This window comes from Lycium barbarum, chromosome 1, assembly GCF_019175385.1.
Source record: "Lycium barbarum isolate Lr01 chromosome 1, ASM1917538v2, whole genome shotgun sequence".
Taxonomy (NCBI): domain Eukaryota; kingdom Viridiplantae; phylum Streptophyta; class Magnoliopsida; order Solanales; family Solanaceae; genus Lycium; species Lycium barbarum.
The window spans coordinates 171,219,611-171,241,672 of NC_083337.1; the positions used below are offsets into that span (position 1 = coordinate 171,219,611).

The following is a 22,062-nucleotide window of genomic DNA, read 5'->3' on the forward strand; positions in this document are numbered from 1 at the left end:
AGTGGTCTTTGGAGTATTTATACTCGTGACTACACAGTGTAAAATTCCTTACTATAGTGATATCAGCTGCTCCTCTTGGCCGTAGTTTTTCCCTTATTCAGAAGGGTTTCCACGTAAAATCTTGGTGTCATTATTGCTGCATTTTATTCTTGCTGATTTAACCATAACTTAGTGTTTCGCGTTTATTACTAATAGCGTGAATATTATTTTTGCCCGTCTATTTTATTCCCAACAAGTGGTATCAGAGCCAAAATTCTGTCTGAGTATGCTCTGTGGTTGCAGCACAGTCTGAACTTCCACATCAGAAAAGAATTACTTTGGTCTTCGAATAAAATAGTATTTGTATTTGTGATAAACAATGGAAGCCAACACTAGTAGAATGGTTACTTTGAGTGGCGTAAATTATGCCATTTGGAAGGGCAAAATGAAAGATTTGCTCTATGTCAAGAATTTTCATCAACCTGTCTTTGGAAATAAAAAGCCTGATAATAAATCAGATGAAGAGTGGAATTTGTTGCATCGGCAGGATTGCGTCTTTATTAGACAGTGGGTTGACGATAATGTGTTGAACCATATTTTTGGAGAGACACATGCTCGGACCCTATGGGAGCATCTTGAAAGTTTGTATGCTCGAAAAACTGGTAACAACAAGATGTTTCTGATAAAGCAAATGCTGAGTTTAAAATACCAAGATGGTTCCGCAACGACAGATCATCTGAATATTTTTCAGGGGATCATGAACCAGTTATCTGCTATGGTCATTAATTTTGATGAAGAAATTCAAGGCTTGTTTCTACTTGGTTCCCTACCAGATTCTTGGGAAATTATTAGAACTTCATTATCAAATTCTGCTCCGGATGGTGTGATCTCTATGGATCTTGCCAAGAGCAGTCTTTTAAATGAAGAGATGAGAAGAAAATCTCAAGGTTCCTCCTCATCAGATGTCTTGGTGACTGACACTAGGGGGAGAGGCAAGAATCGTGGTTCTCAAAATAGAGAACATCATAGAAGCAAATCCAGAAGCAGACTTAAAGATATTGATTGCTATCATTGCGGGAAAAAAGGGCACACAAAGAAGCTCTGCCGGATTTTGAAAAAGGAAAATAGAGATAAGGAGGAAAAGAAAGAAGATGGCAATCGTGTTGCCGCTGTCACTACAGAAGATCTTGTTACTGTCCTTGATGCGGATCTGATAAACATTGCTTGTGATGAGTCAAGCTGGGTTGTGGACAGTGGTGCCGCATCTCATGTGACATCAAGGAAGGAATTTTTCTCATCCTATACTCCGGGTGACTTTGGAACTTTGAGTATGGGTAATGAGACTATATCTAGGGTGGCTGGTGTTGGAACGATTTGTTTGAAAACTAGTACTGGAACTAAACTAATTTTAAACAATGTAAAGCATGCACCTGATGTTCGTTTGCACTTGATCTCTGTTGGTGTTTTGGATGATGAGGGATATGTCAGTACCAATGGTGCTGGAAAGTGAAAGCTCATTAAAGGTTCCATGATTGTGACTTGTGGCGAAAAGCGTCGTGGTCTATACTGGACTACGGCCTCTACCTGTGTTGATATGGTGAATGCAGTTGAGAGCAATAGCTCTTCAACGTTATGACATAAGAGGCTTAGCCACATTAGCGAGAAAGGACTAAATGTTCTGGCCAAAAATAAATTATTATCAAATTTCGAAAGTGCTAAATTAGAAAAGTGTGAGCACTGCTTGGCTGGAAAACAAAATAGAGTTTCTTTCAAGTCTCATTCTCCTTCAAGAAACACAGAGTTGCTTGAGTTGGTGCATTCAGATTTATGTGGTCCAATGAAGACAAGGACTTTGGGTGGTGCACTTTATTTTGCTACCTTTATTGATGATTGCTCAAGTAAACTTTGGGTCTACGTCTTAAAGACTAAAGACCAAGTGTTGGGTGTCTTTAAGCAGTTTCAGGCCTCAGTTGAAAGAGAAACTGGAAAGAAGCTGAAGTGTATTCGTACTGATAACGGTGGTGAATATTGTGGACCGTTTGACGAATACTGCAAGCAACAGGGTATCAGACACCAGAAGACTCCTCCTAAGACTCCTCAGCTTAATGGTTTAGCAGAGAGGATGAACAGGACCTTAATGGAAAGAGTCAGATGTTTGCTTTCTGAAGCAAAGTTGCCGAATTCCTTTTGGGGTGAGGCTTTATTGACCGCTGCACATGTTATTAATCTATCCCCTGCGGTTGCTTTTCAAAGTGATATTCCAAACAGAGTTTGGTATGGAAAGGATGTTTCCTATGACCACTTGAAAGTGTTTGGTTGTAAAGCTTTTGTACATGTGCCTAAAGATGAAAGGTCGAAATTAACTGCCAAGACAAGGCAGTGCATCTTCATTGGTTATGGCCTTGATGAGTTTGGTTACAGGCTATATGATCCAATTGAGAAGAAGGTTGTGAGAAGCCGTGATGTTATCTTCATGGAGGATCAAACCATTGAAGATATTAACAAAGCGGAAAAGATAAAATCTTCAAGTTCTGAAGGTTTAGTTAATCTTGATCAAGTTCCTCATACAAATGCTGATGAAGTTGGTGGGCTCGATGACGATGGTGATGCCCAGAATCATGTTCCAGATCAGCATGTTGATGATGATAACGATGCTGCTATTGATGAAGTAGATGCTCCTACTCATGAAGTCGTGGATGAGTCAGATATTCCACTTAGAAGATCTACTAGACAGCATGTTCCTTCTTCCCGTTATTCACCTAATGAGTATGTATTACTCACTGATGGGGGAGAACCTGAATGTTATGAGAAGGCCATGGAAGATGAGCACAAGGATCAATGGATTGAAGCCATGCAAGATGAGATGAAATCTCTGCGTGAGAACCATACTTATGAGTTGGTGAACTTGCCTAAGGGCATGAGAGCTTTGAAGAACAAGTGGGTGTTCAAAGTTAAAGCCGAAGAACACAGCTTGAAGCCCAGATACAAAGCTAGATTGGTTGTTAAGGGATTTGGTCAAAGGAAAGGTATTGACTTTGACGAAATATTTTCTCCTGTCGTGAAAATGTCCTCCATTCGGACAGTTCTTGGTTTGACTGCTAGTCTTGATTTGGAGATTGAGCAGATGGATGTGAAGACTGATTTTCTTCACGGTGACTTAGAAGAGGAGATTTATATGGAACAACCTGAAGGCTTCAAGGCAAAAGGTAAAGAAAATCTTGTATGCAAACTCAAGAAGAGTCTCTATGGATTGAAGCAAGCTCCCAGACAGTGGTACAAAAAGTTTGAGTCTGTTATGGGGGAGCAAGGCTACAAGAAGACTTCTTCAAATCACTGTGTGTTTGTACAAAGATTTTCTGACGGTGACTTTATCATCCTTCTGCTATATGTGGATGATATGTTGATTGTAGGCAAAAATGCTTCCAGGATTGACGAGTTGAAGAAACAGTTGAGTAAGTCTTTTGCAATGAAAGACTTGGGTCATGCTAAGCAGATTTTGGGCATGAGAATTACTCGTTCGAGAGATGAAAAGAAGCTTTATTTGTCGCAGAAAAAGTACATAGAACGTGTACTAGAGCGCTTCAATATGAAGAGTGCTAAGTGGGTTAGCACACCTCTTCCTGGTCATCTGAAATTGAGCAAAAAGATGTGTCCTACAACAACAGAGGAAAAACAGAGAATGGCCAAGATTCCTTATTCCTCTGCCGTCGGAAGTTTAATGTATGCAATGGTATGCACTCGACCAGATATTGCTCATGCAGTCGGTGTTGTTAGAAGATTTCTCGAAAATCCAGGGAAAGAGCATTGGGAAGCTGTGAAGTGGATACTCACGTATCTAAGAGGAAGATCAGATGAATGCTTGTGTTTTGGAGGATCGAATCCAATTTTGAAGGGCTATACAGATTCTGATATGGCAGGTGACCTTGATAACAGAAAATCCACTACTGGATATTTGTTTACTTTTTCAGGGGGAGCTATATCATGGCAGTCAAAGTTGCAGAAGTGTGTCGCACTATCTACAACGGAAGCGGAGTATATTGCGGCTACTGAAGCTGGCAAAGAGATGATATGGCTCAAGAGATTCGTTCAAGAACTTGGATTGCAGCAAATGGAGTATGTTGTTTATTGTGACAGTCAGAGTGCAATAGACTTGAGCAAGAACTCCATGTACCATGCGAGAACAAAACACATCGATGTCAGATATCATTGGATTCGTGAGCAATTGGAAAGCGAATTGTTCCAAGTCAAGAAGATTCACACGAATGAAAATCCTGCAGATATGCTGACCAAGGCGGTACCGAGAGACAAGTTCGAATTGTGCAAAGAACTTGTCGGCATGCACTCAAATTAGAAGCCAGTGTACCCTCCTTCAGGTGAATGGGACTGGAGGGGGAGATTTGTGGGGTCCAGTCCCCTATCCCATATTTTAAGGAAGGAAGATTTTTCTTCCTTTGACAAAATCACATTTGTAGCAATTGTGGAATTGGCCAACAAGCCAATTCTTTTGTTCACATTTTTGTGATGTAAGCGCTTACTTCATCATAGTCGTGACGTAAGCGCTTACCTCATCATAAGAAATTCATTCCTATAAATAGGCAGCTTATGGTTCATTTGTAATACACCAAGATCATTTGCTATACACACCAAAAATCTCAGACAATACATCTGAGTGAGAGCAAAGTGAGGTATTCCATAGACTGTAAGAAAATAGTCTGTGAAGAAAAATAGAGTGTGAGTGATATTGTAGTGAGGTGGGAAAAATCAAAAGAGTGTTTTTCTTTTTGAGTGTGTAGTGGTCTTTGGAGTATTTATACTCGTGACTACACAGTGTAAAATTCCTTACTATAGTGATATCAGCTGCTCCTCTTGGCCGTGGTTTTTCCCTTATTCAGAAGGGTTTCCACGTAAAATCTTGGTGTCATTATTGCTGCATTTTATTCTTGCTGATTTAACCATAACTTAGTGTTTCGCGTTTATTACTAATAGCGTGAATATTATTTTTGCGGGTCTATTTTATTCCCAACATATATGACCCCCTCAAGCATCTTGTTTCAATACCAGGAAAGTCAGTATGTTCAGTGATATATACTTCCTTCTTATTTTCTGTCAATCCAGTACCAAAAGCTCTTCAAAGATATTCCTCATTGTCAACCTTGGAAAAACTTTTTTCAAGAAACATCATTTAAATGCAAAAAACGAAATTTCAGTAACCTATTTTGATTAATTATGATCTTTAAACTATGTCCCTCATCAGTCCAGGGGCTGATCTTCTCCATAAAAAATAATTTGATGTTTCTTTTTTCTGGACAAGTTATGCCAAAAGTGATAAGGGAGGTGAATCACTTTTTTCAGACAATTCAATAATCTTCTTAAGAATCATCTCTTTTTAACTACACGGTAAAATCTACTCTAAAATTGTTAGGAAAAATATTAGAGATGAGCACATTAAGAAGAAGAAATAAGAGACAAATAAAACATAGTAATAATAATAAAGATAAGACAGAGTTGAAATTGGAAAACCCGGTTCAAGGCACGTTATGGATGACGCTGTCTTCAGAGTAGAATTTCGTCACTATCCCGGTGCAAATAGCAAAGTGACGTTTTACTCGCAAGATACAATGGACCATTCATGAATCTTCTAATGCGCACTCAAATAGAAGTTTGGAGAACCCTTTTAATCTCTCAACTGCTTTCGTAGGACTTCGGAATAAGAAGAAAAAAGGCTCTCAAAGAGAAGGAAAGGACGAAGTACTTAAAGATCCGAATTTCCTATTTAATTATTTTCTGCAGCAATGGAATAGTATTTATAGAAAGTGATCACACCTCTTCATGAATGGATGTACCCTTAAGATTGGATGACACCTTTTCACAATGAATAGATGCATCCTTTAAAGAATGAGTAACGCCTTTTTCATAATATATTTTGTCTTTCAAAAATGATGCTTTCAAATTTAATCACTTCTAAATAAATTCCAACAAAGTCTCCTGCAGTTCAAACATCAATTTTTTTTAATGGAGCTTGAATTCATGTCTCATTCTAGACTCTAGGACAACGTTACTGAGCTTTCATGGCGTTCAATTTGAACTATTCAGAAAATTTCTTAGAGTTTCACTTGCACCATTTCAAACTTAAGAATTAATTTGTGGAGTTCCACATGCACAAATTTGAAAATTACTGAGTTAATACATTGCACCATTTTGAACTAACGAAGATTTTCAGGGGTGATTGGTCGTATTGGAAGTTTTTCTTTTTTCATCAATGTTGATCCAGTTCTCACGTGTGCGCAAGTTTGAGAATGTTTATGCGATCACTCTATGTAATTCCTAAAACCAATTTATGCTTGTACATGACGTAAATTAGATTGCAAGTTTGTCTATGTCCTTTGTTGAATCTCTTTAATGGCTTGATAGATAATTTGATAAGTCAATAATTTTTTTCCGCATAATTCTGTTCCAAGGATTCACATAAATACCTCGAAGTGCCACAAGCTATTCGTTGTATCAAAAGAGGCTCGTTTGGATACTAAGTAGACTGGACGATGAGAACAAAATGGCCCTTTGAAGAAAACAAAGACAAAAGAATGACCTTTAATTTATTTCTTCTTATTTCTTTAGAAATAGTTTAGTCCGAAATATAGAGAACTATAATCAGCGAATTTCACGGATGATACCTAAGAATATAATAGAGTAATTTCATGGACTATACTTATATAAAAAAAATGAAATATTAAAGGTTCAAATTCCATAAAAGTGAACAGATAAAGGTTCGGGACGCGATGAATCTTTCCTGGAGTTTGAAATTCAAAATAAATTTGATTGCTGGAGTTTCACTTATAAAAATTTCAAACTCCATCATCCTATGCTGCAATTTTTTTATATTTTAGCTAGGTAATTCTTTTCCTAATTTTGTTTTTAAAAAGTAGTAATTTTTTAATTGTATTTTAAATGGTGGTCAAATATTAAAGAGCAGTGCAAAAAACTTGCCACCCGTGCTTTCACACTGGGATATCCTGTGCTGAACTCAAGTCATTGAATCCACCAAGCAATAGGAGACCATACTTGACTAGCACATAACTATGCGGCCCAACTGCATGTGTTGGTATAGGCTTGCATTGGTAAGGTTATTTCTGAGATGAAAGGTAAAGTTACCAAAAAAAAAAAAAAATACTCTCTCCGTCCCATAACAAGTGTCGCCTTGGCAAAAAAAAATTGTCTCATAATAAGTGTCACCTTAAGAAACCAAGACATAAATTGACTAGTTTTTTCAACTCCACTCTTAGGCAAAAACTGGCAAGTTAAAGTAACATTTAAATGATGATTGAAAAAACCCACATAATAACTTGGTATTGTTGGATTTCCAATGTCAAAAGGATTACTAGTCATACATGCTCTAACCAAGAGGAAAAAATAATTTATTTTTATTATATAGTGTAATTTCATAAATTTTACGTTGCATAATTGATTTCTTAATATGCATGTTTTTTACTAAGGAGACACTTATTATGGGACGGAGGAAGTACTAGTACTTAAAAGGTCGTGAAATGTAAAATAAGTTGTATAGGTGAAAATAAAAGACCGCCTAGCATTGAGCTACCAAGGAACAATAGGAAATTCGATCTCCTAGACCTCAATTTACGTTCTCAGACGACCTTCTAGACTTCGAGCCCGTGTGGATTGGCTTATAAGTTGCTTATAAGCTGTTTTCAGTTTTTTTGAGTGTTTGACTGGCCAGCTTAAAATCATTTTGTGCTTAAAATAAGTTCAAAAAAATAATTGGGCCTATTTGACTTAGCTTATCTAAAGCAGCTTATAAGCTGAAAACAACTTATAAGCCAAAAACAATAAGTTAGACTACCCCAATTTTTTTTTTTTGGGCTTATAAGCTGTTTTCAGCTTATATGCATAAGCCCATCCAAACAGGCTCTTCAACTAGTTCCATGATAAAAAGATAATAATTTTAATTAAAGAAATATAATGGTACATTAGTTATATCTTGTTGATAAATCTTTGTAATTATTAAAGTTTCTTGGTCACATAATTGAATATTCTTTAAAGAAAAAATATTTGTGAGGAATAAAGTTTAGAAGGAGAATTAGCAAATACAAAGGAATACAAAATTCAATATTACTTTATGATTTAAACTATGTAAAATAATTACGACTCAGTGAGGATCATAAATTGGAAAACCTAAGCTTAGTTTTAAACGAAATTAAGTGAAAATAAATTTGTTAAAATGAACCTGGATATTAATTAATTTAATTCTTCATATATATATATATATATATATATGCTTTAAATTCATTCTTGGTTAACCAAACAATAAATTTTCAAATAATAATAATAATAATCCATCTTGACTGATAATACTACCTTCGTTTTCAACGCTATATGATAACAATTAATTACTTTTACTTTTAGAATTAGTAATCTCAAAGGCGATCAACAAAATTATTCACAAAATCTTTTATGTAGTTTAGATAATTAAGTTAGGACAACATAAGCAATTACATCAGAGTACTTTGGACCAATAATTTTTTATTTTATTTTAACCCATAAAAGAGTAGGTTTTGCTTTTCATAAAAAAATGTATAAAATAAAGACACATCGAGAAATTAGTGGTATATAATATACCAAAAATCAATAAATCTATCTTAATTTGATAAAATAAATAAATGAATTTTTTTTATTACTTTTTTAATATAAGGGGCAAGTAAAAAAAAAAGAGTAATTTAATACTTCCTCCGGTTCACAATAAGAGCGTTAGCACACTCCTTAAGAAAATACTAACTCTTTGTATTTTTTTAGATATTTTGACTAAACTATTCTTAATTAAAGACCTGACTAATATAATTTCTTGATTATAAATTCACTTATCTAAATAGAGGCAAATTTGTAATAATTAATTTCTTCTTAATTCTGTAAGTAAGCACTTATTTTGAACCAAAACAAAAAAGTTAAAGCGACCACTTATTATTAATCGGAGGGAGTAAGGAATAGGAAGAAATCCACAAATTATTGCTTTAGTGTCAAACAATGCACCATTACAAAGGCCAAAGTGAAAATTGTCTGAGGAAAAGGAATGAGGGCAGCAGGTGCCACGTGTAAGAGCTCAATAGGACAGACATGAATGTGAGGACGACAAAATGTTTTCATCCGTGCTTATATAAAGTAGCAATGTGGTTGTCACGACTTGAACTGACTTTTTTATTTTTATTGTTGTAAAATTTATCATAAAACCTTCACGTATTGATTTTGTAAATACTTTTAGGCTGAAACACATATTTTTTAGTAAAAATGAAAACACATAATGCCTTTTTGTTGCATACTATAACCAAGCTCTACTACATTAAAAGTAACAAAAATTCGTAGTTTCTATTCATGGCCAACTTGTGAATAGAAACATGACATATGTGACCTTCGCTGGTATTTTTTAATTCATTATTTACTTTCGACTCGAAGTTTATATATGTACACATATATTAATAAATCTCTATTTTTTTGGTCGTATAATCTACTTCTAGTGTCATAAAATGTATGCTCAAAATTCAAATTCTAAAGCAATGATAATTCGGCGGCAATCAAAGGAAAAAACAAAAAATTAAACGGCAAAACTAAAATGGAGCCAATTTCTGCAAAGTTGATTGGCGATCCAAGTGAAATTAAATAGCCAATGAAATAACAACACGTGGCCTTAAAATCAGAGTCATAGATGTCCACGTTGGCGATCCGCGTGAAGCCGAAATGGACTAGTAATTCTACTCACCCCCTCTCTATATAAACACCGTACACCAAATTATACTTGATCAGCATAGCGGGAAATCAGTCTTTGTTTACTTCCAATCAAAATTTCAAAAACCTTTCATCAACATGAGTTCTACAACAGAAACAAAATCAGTTGGGGGTAGAGGAAAGGCCAAAGGTTCAAAAAAATCAGTGTCCAGATCTCAAAAAGCAGGTCTTCAATTCCCTGTTGGTCGTATTGCTAGGTATCTGAAAAAGGGTCGATATGCTCAACGTCTTGGATCTGGTTCACCTATATATCTCTCTGCAGTTCTCGAATATCTTGCTGCTGAGGTACTTTTTTTTTTCTTCTCTATTTTGCTTTTCGGTTAATTATTACTATCTATTTTGGTTTGGCTGATGTGATTTTGATTGTGGAAATTTATAGGTGCTAGAGCTTGCTGGGAATGCTGCGAGAGATAACAAGAAGAACAGGATTATTCCGAGGCATATACAACTTGCTGTGAGGAATGATGAAGAACTTAGCAAGTTGTTGGGGTCGGTGACGATTGCTAATGGTGGAGTTCTTCCCAACATTCATTCAAATTTGCTTCCTAAGAAGAATGCAAAGGGGAAAACAGAACCTGGATCCCAGTCACAGGAGTTCTAGATTTAGCTGTTCAATTTAATTAGACGACGGCTTAGGAGGTTGTAGTAGGTTTTTGTGAATTGGTAATTGTATCTGGTTCTGGGATAACATTTTGTTCTGTTTATTGCCGTATATGTGAATGAGAAGATCGTTTGTTTCATTTTGGTTTGCTGCACATTTACATTTAATTTGATCGGAGAGTAAAAATAAAAAATAAAAATCCGCTACTTGATCCAAAGAAAGATCTCATGTTGATGTACAATATTGGATCAGCACGTTTTGTTTAATTGAACATCAATTCTGCACTGTGTATAAAATGAACTAAGAATTTATGGGTTGCTTTTTATTTAGTTGAATACTGGGTTGTAAACTGAAAAATGAGGACCAGAATTAGTTATACGCTTTTCTATGATAAAACTTATTGCATTGGTGTTTAACAAATGATATGCATATTTTCACTTATATTTGTTAATTTCTAAGGCTAATTGTTAGCTAGACTATCCTATGGATAGTACAGTTTGGGCTACACCATCCAAAAATGTCGTCTGAAATACAAGTAGCAGCAATTAATTTATCGAGTCGAATGCACCTTATTTTTCTAACAAACACATCGTGTTTTGCTCTCTTTTTCCCATTCTTTTTTCGGCCACGGGGTTCTTTTCTTCTGCCTCACTAAAAATCCATATCATCCTCTATCAACCAAGGAGAAGAAGCAAATTATGACAAACCCGCCATTCAGAAAGCGTATATAAGGCAAATCCTCGTGGTGATCCATGTTTTCACGTTCTCATAAACTTGCTTGACAGTTTGATACAATTCAAAATTCTCATTTCCATAAGCAGTAAACAAACCCAATGAGTTCCGCAGGCTCAACAAAGGGAGGAAGAGGCAAACCAAAGTCCTCCAAATCGACATCCAGATCTCAGAAGGCAGGCCTCCAATTCCCCGTTGGCAGAATTGCTCGTTTTCTGAAAGCGGGCAAATATGCAGAACGTGTTGGCGCTGGTGCCCCTGTCTATCTCGCCGCTGTTCTCGAATATTTAGCCGCTGAGGTAACTAATCTCCCATCCATATGGATCAATGTTCACTCAAAACAATATATTCTACATCGCATATTTCACATCTAAAAAGGATACGAATAGATATATGAGATTCATTTCGTCAAATCCAATTATTTCAAACTGGAAGTGGGATTGATTGATAGGTTGTTCAAAAATACAAATTATTCTGTTGTTCTGTACCTAAACTGTGAGAACCGAAACGTGTTTAATCATTGCACGCAAGCATTCTTTTTCTCTTTGACTTCTGAGGTAGAGGTAAGGTCTGCGTACACTTTACCCTCCCGAGATGGATTTCACTGGGTATGTTGTATCTTTTTCTCTCCGACTTCAAAGTTCTATGAACTAAAGTTATTTACACAATCCAGTCATCTGATTTATAAGAAAAATAGTTCTTCTATGATAAACATAAACTCCATAACCCATTAAGACAAAATCCCTGGAAACAATGAAATGAAAAAGATACTCGGGTAACGATCATGTTATTACATTGATAATGGAAACTTAATCCTTTTCTTTTATATGATTGTAATGTGCAGGTTTTGGAGCTTGCAGGGAATGCAGCAAGAGACAATAAGAAGAATAGGATAGTACCAAGACACATCCAACTTGCAGTGAGGAATGACGAGGAGTTGAGCAAGCTTCTAGGTGATGTGACCATTGCAGATGGTGGTGTTTTGCCCAACATTCACCAGACTTTGTTACCCAAGAAGAGTGGCAAAGGCAGAGATGACTCTGCTTCACAAGCCTTTTAGTCATTGTTTTCAGATTTAACTTATGTAGTGACGGTTTCAGAATTATTTACAGACAGCTTTTTTGACTGATCTGAATAGGTTATGTACTTTCTTTTCAAGTTACCTATTATAATTAGAAGTAGATACTAGTATACAAAATTGTACTCTTCCCAATTGGAAAAAGTTTTTATCATGTTAAGACCCACTTGTACTCATGAATACAACACTCTTTTGAATGGCTAACTGACCAAATGGCATCTCTTTCTGAATTTTCCAATAATGACAAGCACAATATTAGCTGCCGTCGTTCTATTTCAGCGTGTTTCACAGACTACACCAATTTATGTTTGTGCCTCAACATACGTGTGAAAGATAGGATAATTCGCCTACCGGATTTGGGGAAGAATGAAAAATAAGCATCAAGCTTGTGAAAAAGAAATTTATCGCAGGATGCATCTAGTTATCACTTCCATGTCTTTATACAAGAGAACAAATATATGGATTATTAATAAAAGAAAAGAGGATTGGGAATGATCCTCGAGGCATTGATCGTTTGTGTTAAAAAAGAATAATCATCTGTGCACTTACCATTCAAGTTGAGTACTTAGTCTAAATTTCAAATGTTTTCTTGGAAGGATAATGATCTTTTGCCAATGATAATGTAGAGGAGAGACCAGTCTTGAGCAAACTGCGAGCTTCAAAAGACTGCAACTTATAAATAACCTTAAATGGAATTATAAATGGTTTCCGCAACCAGAGTTTTAGAACCTTTATGATAAAAAGATGAAATAAAAGAACGAGGAATTATACCAGCAGACACTAAAACATGCAATAAACATAATGGGCTCGATGCTCAAGGAAGACTGCTCTATGAGAAGAGAGTCACAAGGTAAACAACCCTAACCCATGAATTTAACTCCAACCAGCTGTATTAAAGCAAGTACTATAATTTAACCAAAGTAACCAAACACATTGGTGGTCAATATAACAATAGGATTTCTGCACTGCAAACATGTCTGCCACACACTAGAGTGAAAGCATAAGGACTCAGAGAATGTCACTGGATGCTTTGTTGTTGCAGTACCTGATGACTGTTCTTCTAATTAAACTGCGATACTGCTGCTCAAGAGGCACTAGCCATGGATTCTATAAGGAGCTGGTAACCTTCTGGGACAGCTGACTGTGTATGCACGCATCCCGCCAAAGCAGGAACATCTGCATTAATATCCAGAAACTTGGCCACCAGCAGTAGCAGATGGAAATCGGAGATTCGCTTCACAAAAGAAAGACTCTTTGTTCGGTTGAAATGATCCTTCAATGCTTTCATGCTCACTGGAACATTCCTGTTTTCAATGGGAAATGCTGTAGAAAGTGGACCCTGCACATTCATAAAAATTCACATGAGATGAGAGCAAATAAGAACAAGCGCTTCAAATAAATATATATCACTAGTATGAAAGAAAAGGACATTAAGACAAAGTCAAGAGGGGGTCAAAGGATCCACTTAAACATCCATCCAACAATTGGCAATGACAGTATGCATGTGCAAAATATATATCAAAAAAGAAAGGTAAAGAAAAATGATAAAATAACAGGTATCAACATTGTACTGTCAAGGACATCACTTTTTGCATCCCTTTCACCTATGGAGACTCAATTTTCGTTGATTATAGCCACTGGCAGAATTTATAGCCAATAGTAGGCTCTAGTTTTACTTTAATATACATCAGAACTGAGAACTTCCCCCAAATCCTATATTTTAAAAACTGGTAAAGTGGTAAAGCTGCCCTATACTAAATGCAGGCTTAGAGATTCAACTGATAATCATCAAAAATGAATGTCACATCCTAGGGATTCTTTTGATTTTTTGGCTTCAAGAGAGAAAACAGAAATGAAAGGAACACCACCTAGTACCATTGCTTCATCCTACCTAATCAGAAAGTATTTGATTTGATGTTAGTCAGAGACAGCTATCACATGATTCTTAAATATTTGACTCAAGTTAAGTGCACATTGTTGCTTTCACAAGCTATTAAATTTTATCATAGATCACCAACTATATCAGAAGATAAAGCAACATGACTATTTTCCTCACTATAGCCTAATCACAACTGAAGATCACGCAACAAAAAGCATTCAAACCCCACCAAACCGAATGATTCAAATGCAATTAATAAGAGGTCATCTGAACAAACAGAGGAGGAGATTTTGGATCATCTTGAATTACAGTTTGAAATACACTAAATTTGCAAGTTTCATGTTGAGAATGTACTACCACACTTCACAGCAAGTATACTATAATATAGTGTATTCTCTATCCAAAGCCTTATTGTCAAGCCACTTGCCATGGTGTCCTAGGCAGGCATTCGGAAAACAACGTTTGCCGTGCACTTTGCTTAATCAAATACTTTAGGTCCCTACATATAGATCAAATTCAAAGGATTGAGAAAACTAGATTTGAGAGCATTGCCTTTATGATTGAAATCTTAAAGCTTCAGAGATTTCATTAATATGTTCTTTCTTTTCCTGAGAAAGACAACTTCTTTTTGATGAAATAAAGTAATTTTACTAAGTACTTCTCACTTGAAAATATATCCAACCTGTCAGGACCACAATCAATAGCAACAACAGCTAACACACTGCTGTATCATATTTATCACATGATCAACATCAAGCGAGAGGGGTTACAATTATTGAAGAAAAACTGAATGAAGAAGAATGTGGAATAACTCCTTAATGGAAAGATTCGATGCTATTGTTCCGTGGAAATTTTCTAATGAAGTCGAAGAAGAACTCCTTAATGCAAACATTTTTTTTTTTTTTTAAATCAAGTAAAAGTATTTTCTCCTTAATGGAAACATACGAGTTGATTCTAACAGTAATACTTTTACAGAAGTGTAGATGGACTGATTCTCAAGTTTGGTAATTTTATAATGTAGTCAAAGTTGTAGCCTAAATATTTCCAGGTCAATCATGCTCAAGCGTAAACATTGGACAGTCCAATGACCTCAGGCTAAGTTTTCCCTAATTCCACACTTGAAACTATCCCTAGCGATGTTCTCTTGACCTTATAAAAATGAGCATAGATAGATGTGTTCATGTCTGCAAACCATGCTTCATGTGACGCCTAAAAAGTGGAAAAAAGAAAACAACGCAGAGTTCTCTCATCAGGTGTCACAACTACAGCTAAAAGAAAGATGACAAGCTGAAAGAGCAAAAAAGAGACAAAAGATATAATCAGGGGCGGAGTTGATGGTTTAGCGCAGTGGTTAAGGGGTTGCAAAAGTTGCCTAAGGTTGTGTGTTCGAACCTGTGTAGCAACATATCTATTTTGACACCCCTTGATATATATCCTAGGTCCGCAACCGGATATAATGAAACATGCTACATCACCTACTGAAAGAAAAAAGAAAGAAAAGCAGACTACATTGCCCAAAAATCTTTAAAACATAGCAGCTTTAGGAAGTGAACCACAAAAAAGGATGATTAGATGATCTAAAAGATGAGGAGAGTGATTAGGTCAATCGAGCTTCACGACCCTTCTGATATCACAGAGATCTTCCGACTTTTTAAGATGTTATCAAACCACACAAGAAACCATAAGTTAGTAGGTAGCCTAACAGACTCTAAATGTTGGGTGAAGGCATATGACAACAGATATCTACTTAGGGGCTTTAACCAACAACCTATCTGCTATAAAAATCAACTAAAGCATACAGTTACTTAAATTAAGCATGTGTTTCAAAGCATAGTAAGGTTTCACTATCCTCAGTAGTTCCAACGAAAGACCGATTAAAAAAGACACCTTTACCTCATAATTAGACGTTTCTACTGCTAATTCTTATCAGTAGTGTAGTATTCTCTTCTGTTCAGTTCTGTTTGTCACTGCCTTCATTTTTCTCCTCATAGTATGATATAAAGTTACTCACTTTATGCAATTTAAGGAAAACAAACAAGCGTAATTCATAATCAAGTTCGAGCAACTAATGAACACAATAAGCAGCACACAACACAAAGAAAAAATAAGCAAAAAAACCCAACGCACCTGGTGATCAGCAATCTTGACAACAACCAAGAAAAAGTCGTTATCAACTTCTTTGGTGTCCTTTACTCCTAACACCACGTCTTTCTTCATCTTAGAAAGCTTTGGATCAACCTCATCCTTATTAACCTCTGTCTCAAACCACCCTTCCTTAAACAATCTAATACACATATCACTCATCTGAAAAGCCTCAAAATGTACATCCGCAGCGCCATCCTCATTCACTTCAAGCTTAACTATAGCCGTCACCCACTCCTTCAAATCGCCCTCCGCCTGTAACTCAGCCGCCTGTAGAACTTCCACGGTCGACATTGTGTAATCCTTCTTATCCTGACTAATTGTCTGTGTAAATATAAACCCAACTTTCCTCATCCCTAATCCAATAGCTATTGCATCCACACATTTCTCCTCTTCAGGATCGCGAAAAAGCAACAAGCTTTCCTCAGTCCCTTGCTGTGGCGGCTCGTAAATAAAATCCACTTCGACTTTGCCCTCGGGTGAAACCGTACCATACATAAACCCGGCCCGTTTCACAGCAAAGGCTAATGTCTCATTAACATAATGCTGAAACGCGTTCGCAGCATCGCGATCGAATGAAACGAGCTCACAGTGAGGGTTTTCTTGTCTTGTAACTCGCATTTGTTTGGCTATTAGGTCATCCATGGTCATCTTTTTGCCGAATGAACCGGCCGGGTTGACAGCTGGACCGGGAACGGTTCGTTCACCTTCGTAAGCGAGATAGACCATGGAACCGTGGGTGAGGTTTAGGGTTGAAATCGGGGAATTAGGGTTAGCCATATCGGTGAAACGAGACCAATCATCAGGGGTTTTGGCGAGTAAGAGGTTTTGATTTGTAGATAGGGTTTGGGATTGAAGTGGAACACGAAGCTGGGATTCGATTTGGGATTTGAGTTGGGAAATTGTGGCGTGGGGATTGTCGATTCTGACTCGTTCTAATCCATCTCTGCTTCTGATTCTGATCATCATCTTGGCGACTTAATCTTTGTACAGCAAGAATATAGAGAAATCTGAGAGATTACTATGCTGAGTTTAAGGGAATTGATGAGGTGTATATGTAGATGAACACCATTGAAGTGCTCTGCAAGAGAGGTTTACAGAATCTGGAACTTGAACCGACCAAGAAGTAGGAATTTACTGGTCCAATCGTGAATTACGTAAAGCATATAATAAAGGAACACTGCTCTCCTATTCTATTTTGGATTGGGCTGGACTTTGCAGATCGGTCCTGATTAGATTTGGGTTTGGACTTGCTTTGGGCTGGACTCACAATTGGACATGTTTTCACTTCATTTTTTTGTGCGGATTGTCCTTCAAAGCCACTCGTCTTTAATTTTTGCTCCTCAAATTGGTGGTTTTTAATTTTTGTCCTTCGCTTAATACTCCGAGGTTCTAAGTTTGAACCCCAGCTCAATTAAAAAAAAAAAAATCGCAAGACAAAGTTTTGCATTCAAAACTCTGCCTAAGGCCTAACTTTTGCCTGAATAGGCCTAACTTTGCTATGAAATGCTGCCTTGCGATTTTTTTTTTTTTAACTGAGCTGAGGTTCAAACCAAGAACCTCGGAGTTTAAGTGAAAGATAAAAATTAAAGACCACCAATTTGAGGAGCAAAAATTAAAGAGCAGTGCCTTTGAAGGATAGTCGGGCAAATGACCCTTTTCACTTTTGTGTTGAATGTTGGACGATGCAATACAACTACTGCTATTATTATGCTTCACTTTTAAATAAATTGAGGTCGATAATATAATTTGTCAATGATTATCTTTCTTCATAAAAATTAATCTTAAAGCCAACATTATAAAAATAAATATGAAACTTAGGATGTCTCCATTAATTTCTATAATTGCATAAAAGGATCAAGTGGTGTTAAAGAAACTCATAGAACAAAAAATCATTGCATACGTCTATTTGCTGCTATAATCACAACTAGAATTAATTAGAACAAAAAAAAATTCCATCCAATTGAAAATAAATAAAGTGATATATTGCAAATGAATGGTCTCAAATGTTAATCTGATAATGCAAAAAGGTTCCCTACATAGGATAACGGGAGTGTGAATGGTTTTTAAAAACCGACTTAACTGATCGAACCGTACTGTACCGAATCGATTTGTAGATTTATTTTAATAAAATCGACGGATTTTATATAAATTTATGATCGGTTTTTAATTTTATAAAAATAAACAGAAAAAATACCGAATCGTACCGAATAAGTTTATATCTGTAAAATATATTCTATATATAAAATTTTCGCCTTAGGTTCGGGAGATGAAAACAATTACAAGCCGACAACATAATTAACACTTAAAGTTTCAACTCTGAAATCTATTATACTACTCCTATTGAAATTAAATTAGTTTTACCATCTCGAGTAGTAACTAGCTTGTAAACTACAAGCAGGGGCGATTTTATGCACTAATTTTGGGTCACGTTAATACATGGTCTCTCCGTAAAAACTAGGTATTTTATGTATATATTTTTAAAAAATATATATAATATTAACTGCAGGAACACATGCTATAAGAAGGCTAAATGGTGCACTTGGTTGAATGTTGAGTTATTTACTTAGAGGTCTAGAGATCAATACCCACTTAATATATTTTTCCTTCTTCTTTTTTTAGTGGTGAACCCATACTCTAGAAATCCTAGATTCGCCTCTGACTAGAAGGCATTCCAACGATCTAGGATAGGAAGCTACAAAGTAATAGATATATTTCCTCCCGTATGATTTAAAATTTCTCATATTTTGGATACTTAATTTTAGTAGACTCAGTTCTTGAGTCTCATCTTGATTGAGTTTTGTCCCCTCGTACGATCTAATTTATACTTTTTGTTTTTGCTTAATATTTTTTTACACTACCATAAAATAACGTGATCAATCTTTATTCTTGTCGTCTTCCATATTTTCTTGATTCATCACCTTTTAAATAGTAAAAATGTCTAGAGATTTTTTGTAAAGTCCTATAGAAATATGCATGATATCGTGTCTATTACTTTTACTAGTGAATATAGCATGATGTTCTTTTAAAAAAAAAAAATCGAAAATTAACCGAACCGTACTCATACCGAAGAAAAACCGAGACGATGAGACGGTTTCGAAAGTCTAATTTTGGTTCTACAAAATGAAATAACCGAAAAATTGATATGGTGTAAATTTTATAAAATAACTGTCCCAGCCATACTATTCACACCTTCGATAACCCGTGTAATATATTGTCATGCCATTGAATGGTGCCATCATGGCGCGATGTTTCGGTTGGTGGACCAAACTAGGAAAACCAAAAGGGACTATGGGTGTGTTTGGTACGGAGGAAGACAATTTCTCCAATTTTTATGTTTGGTTAGTCCAAAATTTTAAAAAATATTTTCTTTAAGAAAATTAATTTCTTAAAAGTGAGTAAAATGAATTCCTTAGTGAAGGGAGGAAAAACAAATTTCACCAGTAACATTCCATAATTATTGTCTTCTCCCCACCATTCATTACATCTCACCCCCATTTCCACTACCCACGCTCCTACCATCCATCCCCTGCCCTTATAGTGTTTGATTAGATTATTTACAATTTTTTGGGAACAATATTTTCTATTTAATTATCAAACACAAGAAAATAAATATTAACACCACTTATTTTTCAAAAAAAATAAATATATTTTCCTTGAAAAAAATACTTTCCTTCGTACCAAAAGCGCCCTAAATGTTTCGTTTGTTTTATAACCATCATTCAACTTTTGTACACAGAATATAAAAGATAACAAAACAATTAATGCAAATTGACAAAACTTAGACTAAAAGTGGCCCAACATTGGGTTCTGTACCACCTTGTAAAATGTATACAACAAAATTCCTCACCTAGCGGATTTGACAACATAAAGGAGAATAGGAACTGAAACTGATTAGGCAACAAAGAAATGATTAGGCTAAATGTTTAGACAACCCCTTGAAATTGACATGATTTGTCAATAAGTCACTTCAATTTTATTAGTGACCAGGTAGAAATATGTCTTTTAAACACATATGTCAGCAATGTCAAGCATGTGAAAATGAAGTATCAAAGCACTAATAGCGTTTGATTTCCCTACAATTTTCTCCCACAAAATCAAAGAAATGAATATAAAGACTCAAAACTTAATAAGAGACACTTTTTAAAAGCAAAATTTGCACCGGTTCTTTTTTGCATCCTCTTCTTCTAGTTCTCAACCCAAGCTGACTCATCCAGGAAGACCCACGAAGATGAACAAGGCAACAACTTCAGAAAATTCCTTGAGAAGAATTTATGCAAGTCAGCACAATCACGCACTCAAAAACATCTTTTGCATCACATGCTATAGGGTTCATATGTTTAAGAGACACATTTCTATTGAACGAGGTATCTCACTGATCACTAGATAAGTTAAAATGTCTAATTAATAAATCATGTCAGTTTTAAGGGGCCATTTAGTTATATAACTATATGAATACGACCCAAAATTAATTCAGAACTTGTCAAGGCATGATTCTAGTGTTTAAACAGAAAAATAGACTAAAATCCATAACATTTACTTGGAAATCCAAGAAGACAAATAAAAGGCATAGAAAGATAATTTTTTTGTGGACCTATTTTAGCTTTGTTGTTGGTTCTTTTTCTTTGCATTTTTAGTGGGAGGAGGAGGAGGAAAGTTTTGATGAGACAATCAGGGACAGGAAAGGCAAAGGAGGCATCCAAAACCAAAAAGAACATAAAAGTGTAGTAACGATCAAATACTTTATGGTCCATTGGAAAGTTGCATAAGATTTTGAATTTGAATACTCCTGTACCAACTCAAGTTGACCATAAGGCCCAATTTGAACATGATTTGAAATCATATTTGGATATGCAATTTGGATAGCTTAAAGAGTATTTTCTCTTATAGACATAAAAACTCCACAAGTTGTGAAAACTATCAAAACATTCTCAATTCTTATACAATCTTATCAAATGAGCAAGTCATAGTTCATAACAAAATTAATACGCTAATTCATAACAATCGGCTCAAAATTAATACTAGAAGATCTTTCTAAAAATACAACATCAATTGATCAAATTTTAGTTCAATAAATAAAATTAAACTACGGGTCTATTTTTAGAAAATTAAAAGGTTGGTAGACATAAATAAAATTTGGTGGAATTTAATGAGATTGACAAATGATTGATGAAGTTAATTATTAAAAATACCTATCAACTTATGAGTTTTTTTTTACAAAATATAAACTTATGCGTTAAATTTTATATTTAAAAAAATTAAAACCATATTTTTTTGAATGATTTAAAGTTTGAAGCCATAATTTCAAATCATGTATAAAATACATGTCCAAACGCTGATTTAAAATCATAGTTTCAAAACTCATGACCAAACGCCTACTAAGTATGTGGAAGAGATTAAATCAAATCAATCATGTCCATGACTCCCAAAACTGTGGGGACCGTTTATGGGCCCCTTGGTCCATTTCCAAGACTTTGGATTCTACTCTCTTGTCCTCTCCTTGTTCATTGGTAGTGGCTGCAGCCCAGCCCAGCCCGAAATACAAGATAAAACCTCTAGCCGTTGTTACTCCTTTCTCCCTTTTTTACTCTACTTTTAGAAATACAATCATGTCAGCTGGTTGTTAGCTTACTGCACGATTAAAGACATTATGCACAACAACGAAACTGTAAATTGGCCAATGTACTCATGTATATCTACTGTTGTGGTTTAATAGTGCTACACATCATAACTATGCTTTAGAGATTTTTTATTATTAAATTGCATACATGTTTTAAGGGGAAAAAGGAAAGGGACAAAGATCTCGAATCATTATGGGAATCCACCAACGGTCTGGAGGTATTCTATTAGAATCTCTTGCTC

General features: G+C 35.5%; 3 protein-coding genes across 3 annotated transcripts; 2 read left to right on the forward strand and 1 right to left on the reverse strand.

Annotated features, from left to right (window-relative positions):
- The first annotated feature begins 9,763 nt into the window (after positions 1-9,763).
- On the forward strand, positions 9,764-10,508 carry LOC132608289 (histone H2AX-like). The gene is made up of 2 exons (XM_060322335.1): positions 9,764-10,053; positions 10,148-10,508. Exons 1-2 carry the CDS (start codon positions 9,847-9,849, stop codon positions 10,367-10,369), a joined length of 429 nt encoding a protein of 142 aa, XP_060178318.1. The 5' UTR covers positions 9,764-9,846; the 3' UTR covers positions 10,370-10,508.
- Positions 10,509-10,815: 307 nt separating this feature from the next.
- Positions 10,816-12,383, forward strand: LOC132608296 (histone H2AX-like). Its single transcript, XM_060322342.1, has 2 exons — positions 10,816-11,400; positions 11,946-12,383. The coding sequence occupies exons 1-2, from the start codon at positions 11,203-11,205 to the stop codon at positions 12,159-12,161; spliced, it is 414 nt and encodes a 137-aa protein (XP_060178325.1). The 5' UTR covers positions 10,816-11,202; the 3' UTR covers positions 12,162-12,383.
- Positions 12,384-12,852: 469 nt separating this feature from the next.
- On the reverse strand, positions 12,853-17,345 carry LOC132608302 (NPL4-like protein 1). The gene is made up of 2 exons (XM_060322346.1): positions 16,186-17,345; positions 12,853-13,518 (listed from the first exon to the last, which is right to left on the reverse strand). Exons 1-2 carry the CDS (start codon positions 17,167-17,169, stop codon positions 13,264-13,266), a joined length of 1,239 nt encoding a protein of 412 aa, XP_060178329.1. The 5' UTR covers positions 17,170-17,345; the 3' UTR covers positions 12,853-13,263.
- Between the last annotated feature and the right edge of the window lie 4,717 nt (positions 17,346-22,062).

What these genes read in the sequence shown, in the direction of transcription:
- LOC132608289 (XM_060322335.1), top strand. Translation starts at nt 9,847, where the DNA reads ATGAGTTCTACAACAGAAACAAAATCAGTTGGGGGTAGAGGAAAGGCC. An exon ending in TCGAATATCTTGCTGCTGAG is followed by an intron (nt 10,054 to 10,147) that starts GTACTTTTTTTT and finishes GGAAATTTATAG; the next exon opens with GTGCTAGAGCTTGCTGGGAA.
- LOC132608296 (XM_060322342.1), top strand. Translation starts at nt 11,203, where the DNA reads ATGAGTTCCGCAGGCTCAACAAAGGGAGGAAGAGGCAAACCAAAGTCC. An exon ending in TCGAATATTTAGCCGCTGAG is followed by an intron (nt 11,401 to 11,945) that starts GTAACTAATCTC and finishes TGTAATGTGCAG; the next exon opens with GTTTTGGAGCTTGCAGGGAA.
- LOC132608302 (XM_060322346.1), bottom strand. Translation starts at nt 17,169, where the DNA reads ATGATGATCAGAATCAGAAGCAGAGATGGATTAGAACGAGTCAGAATC. An exon ending in TCAAGATTGCTGATCACCAG is followed by an intron (nt 13,519 to 16,185) that starts GTGCGTTGGGTT and finishes ATGAATGTGCAG; the next exon opens with GGTCCACTTTCTACAGCATT.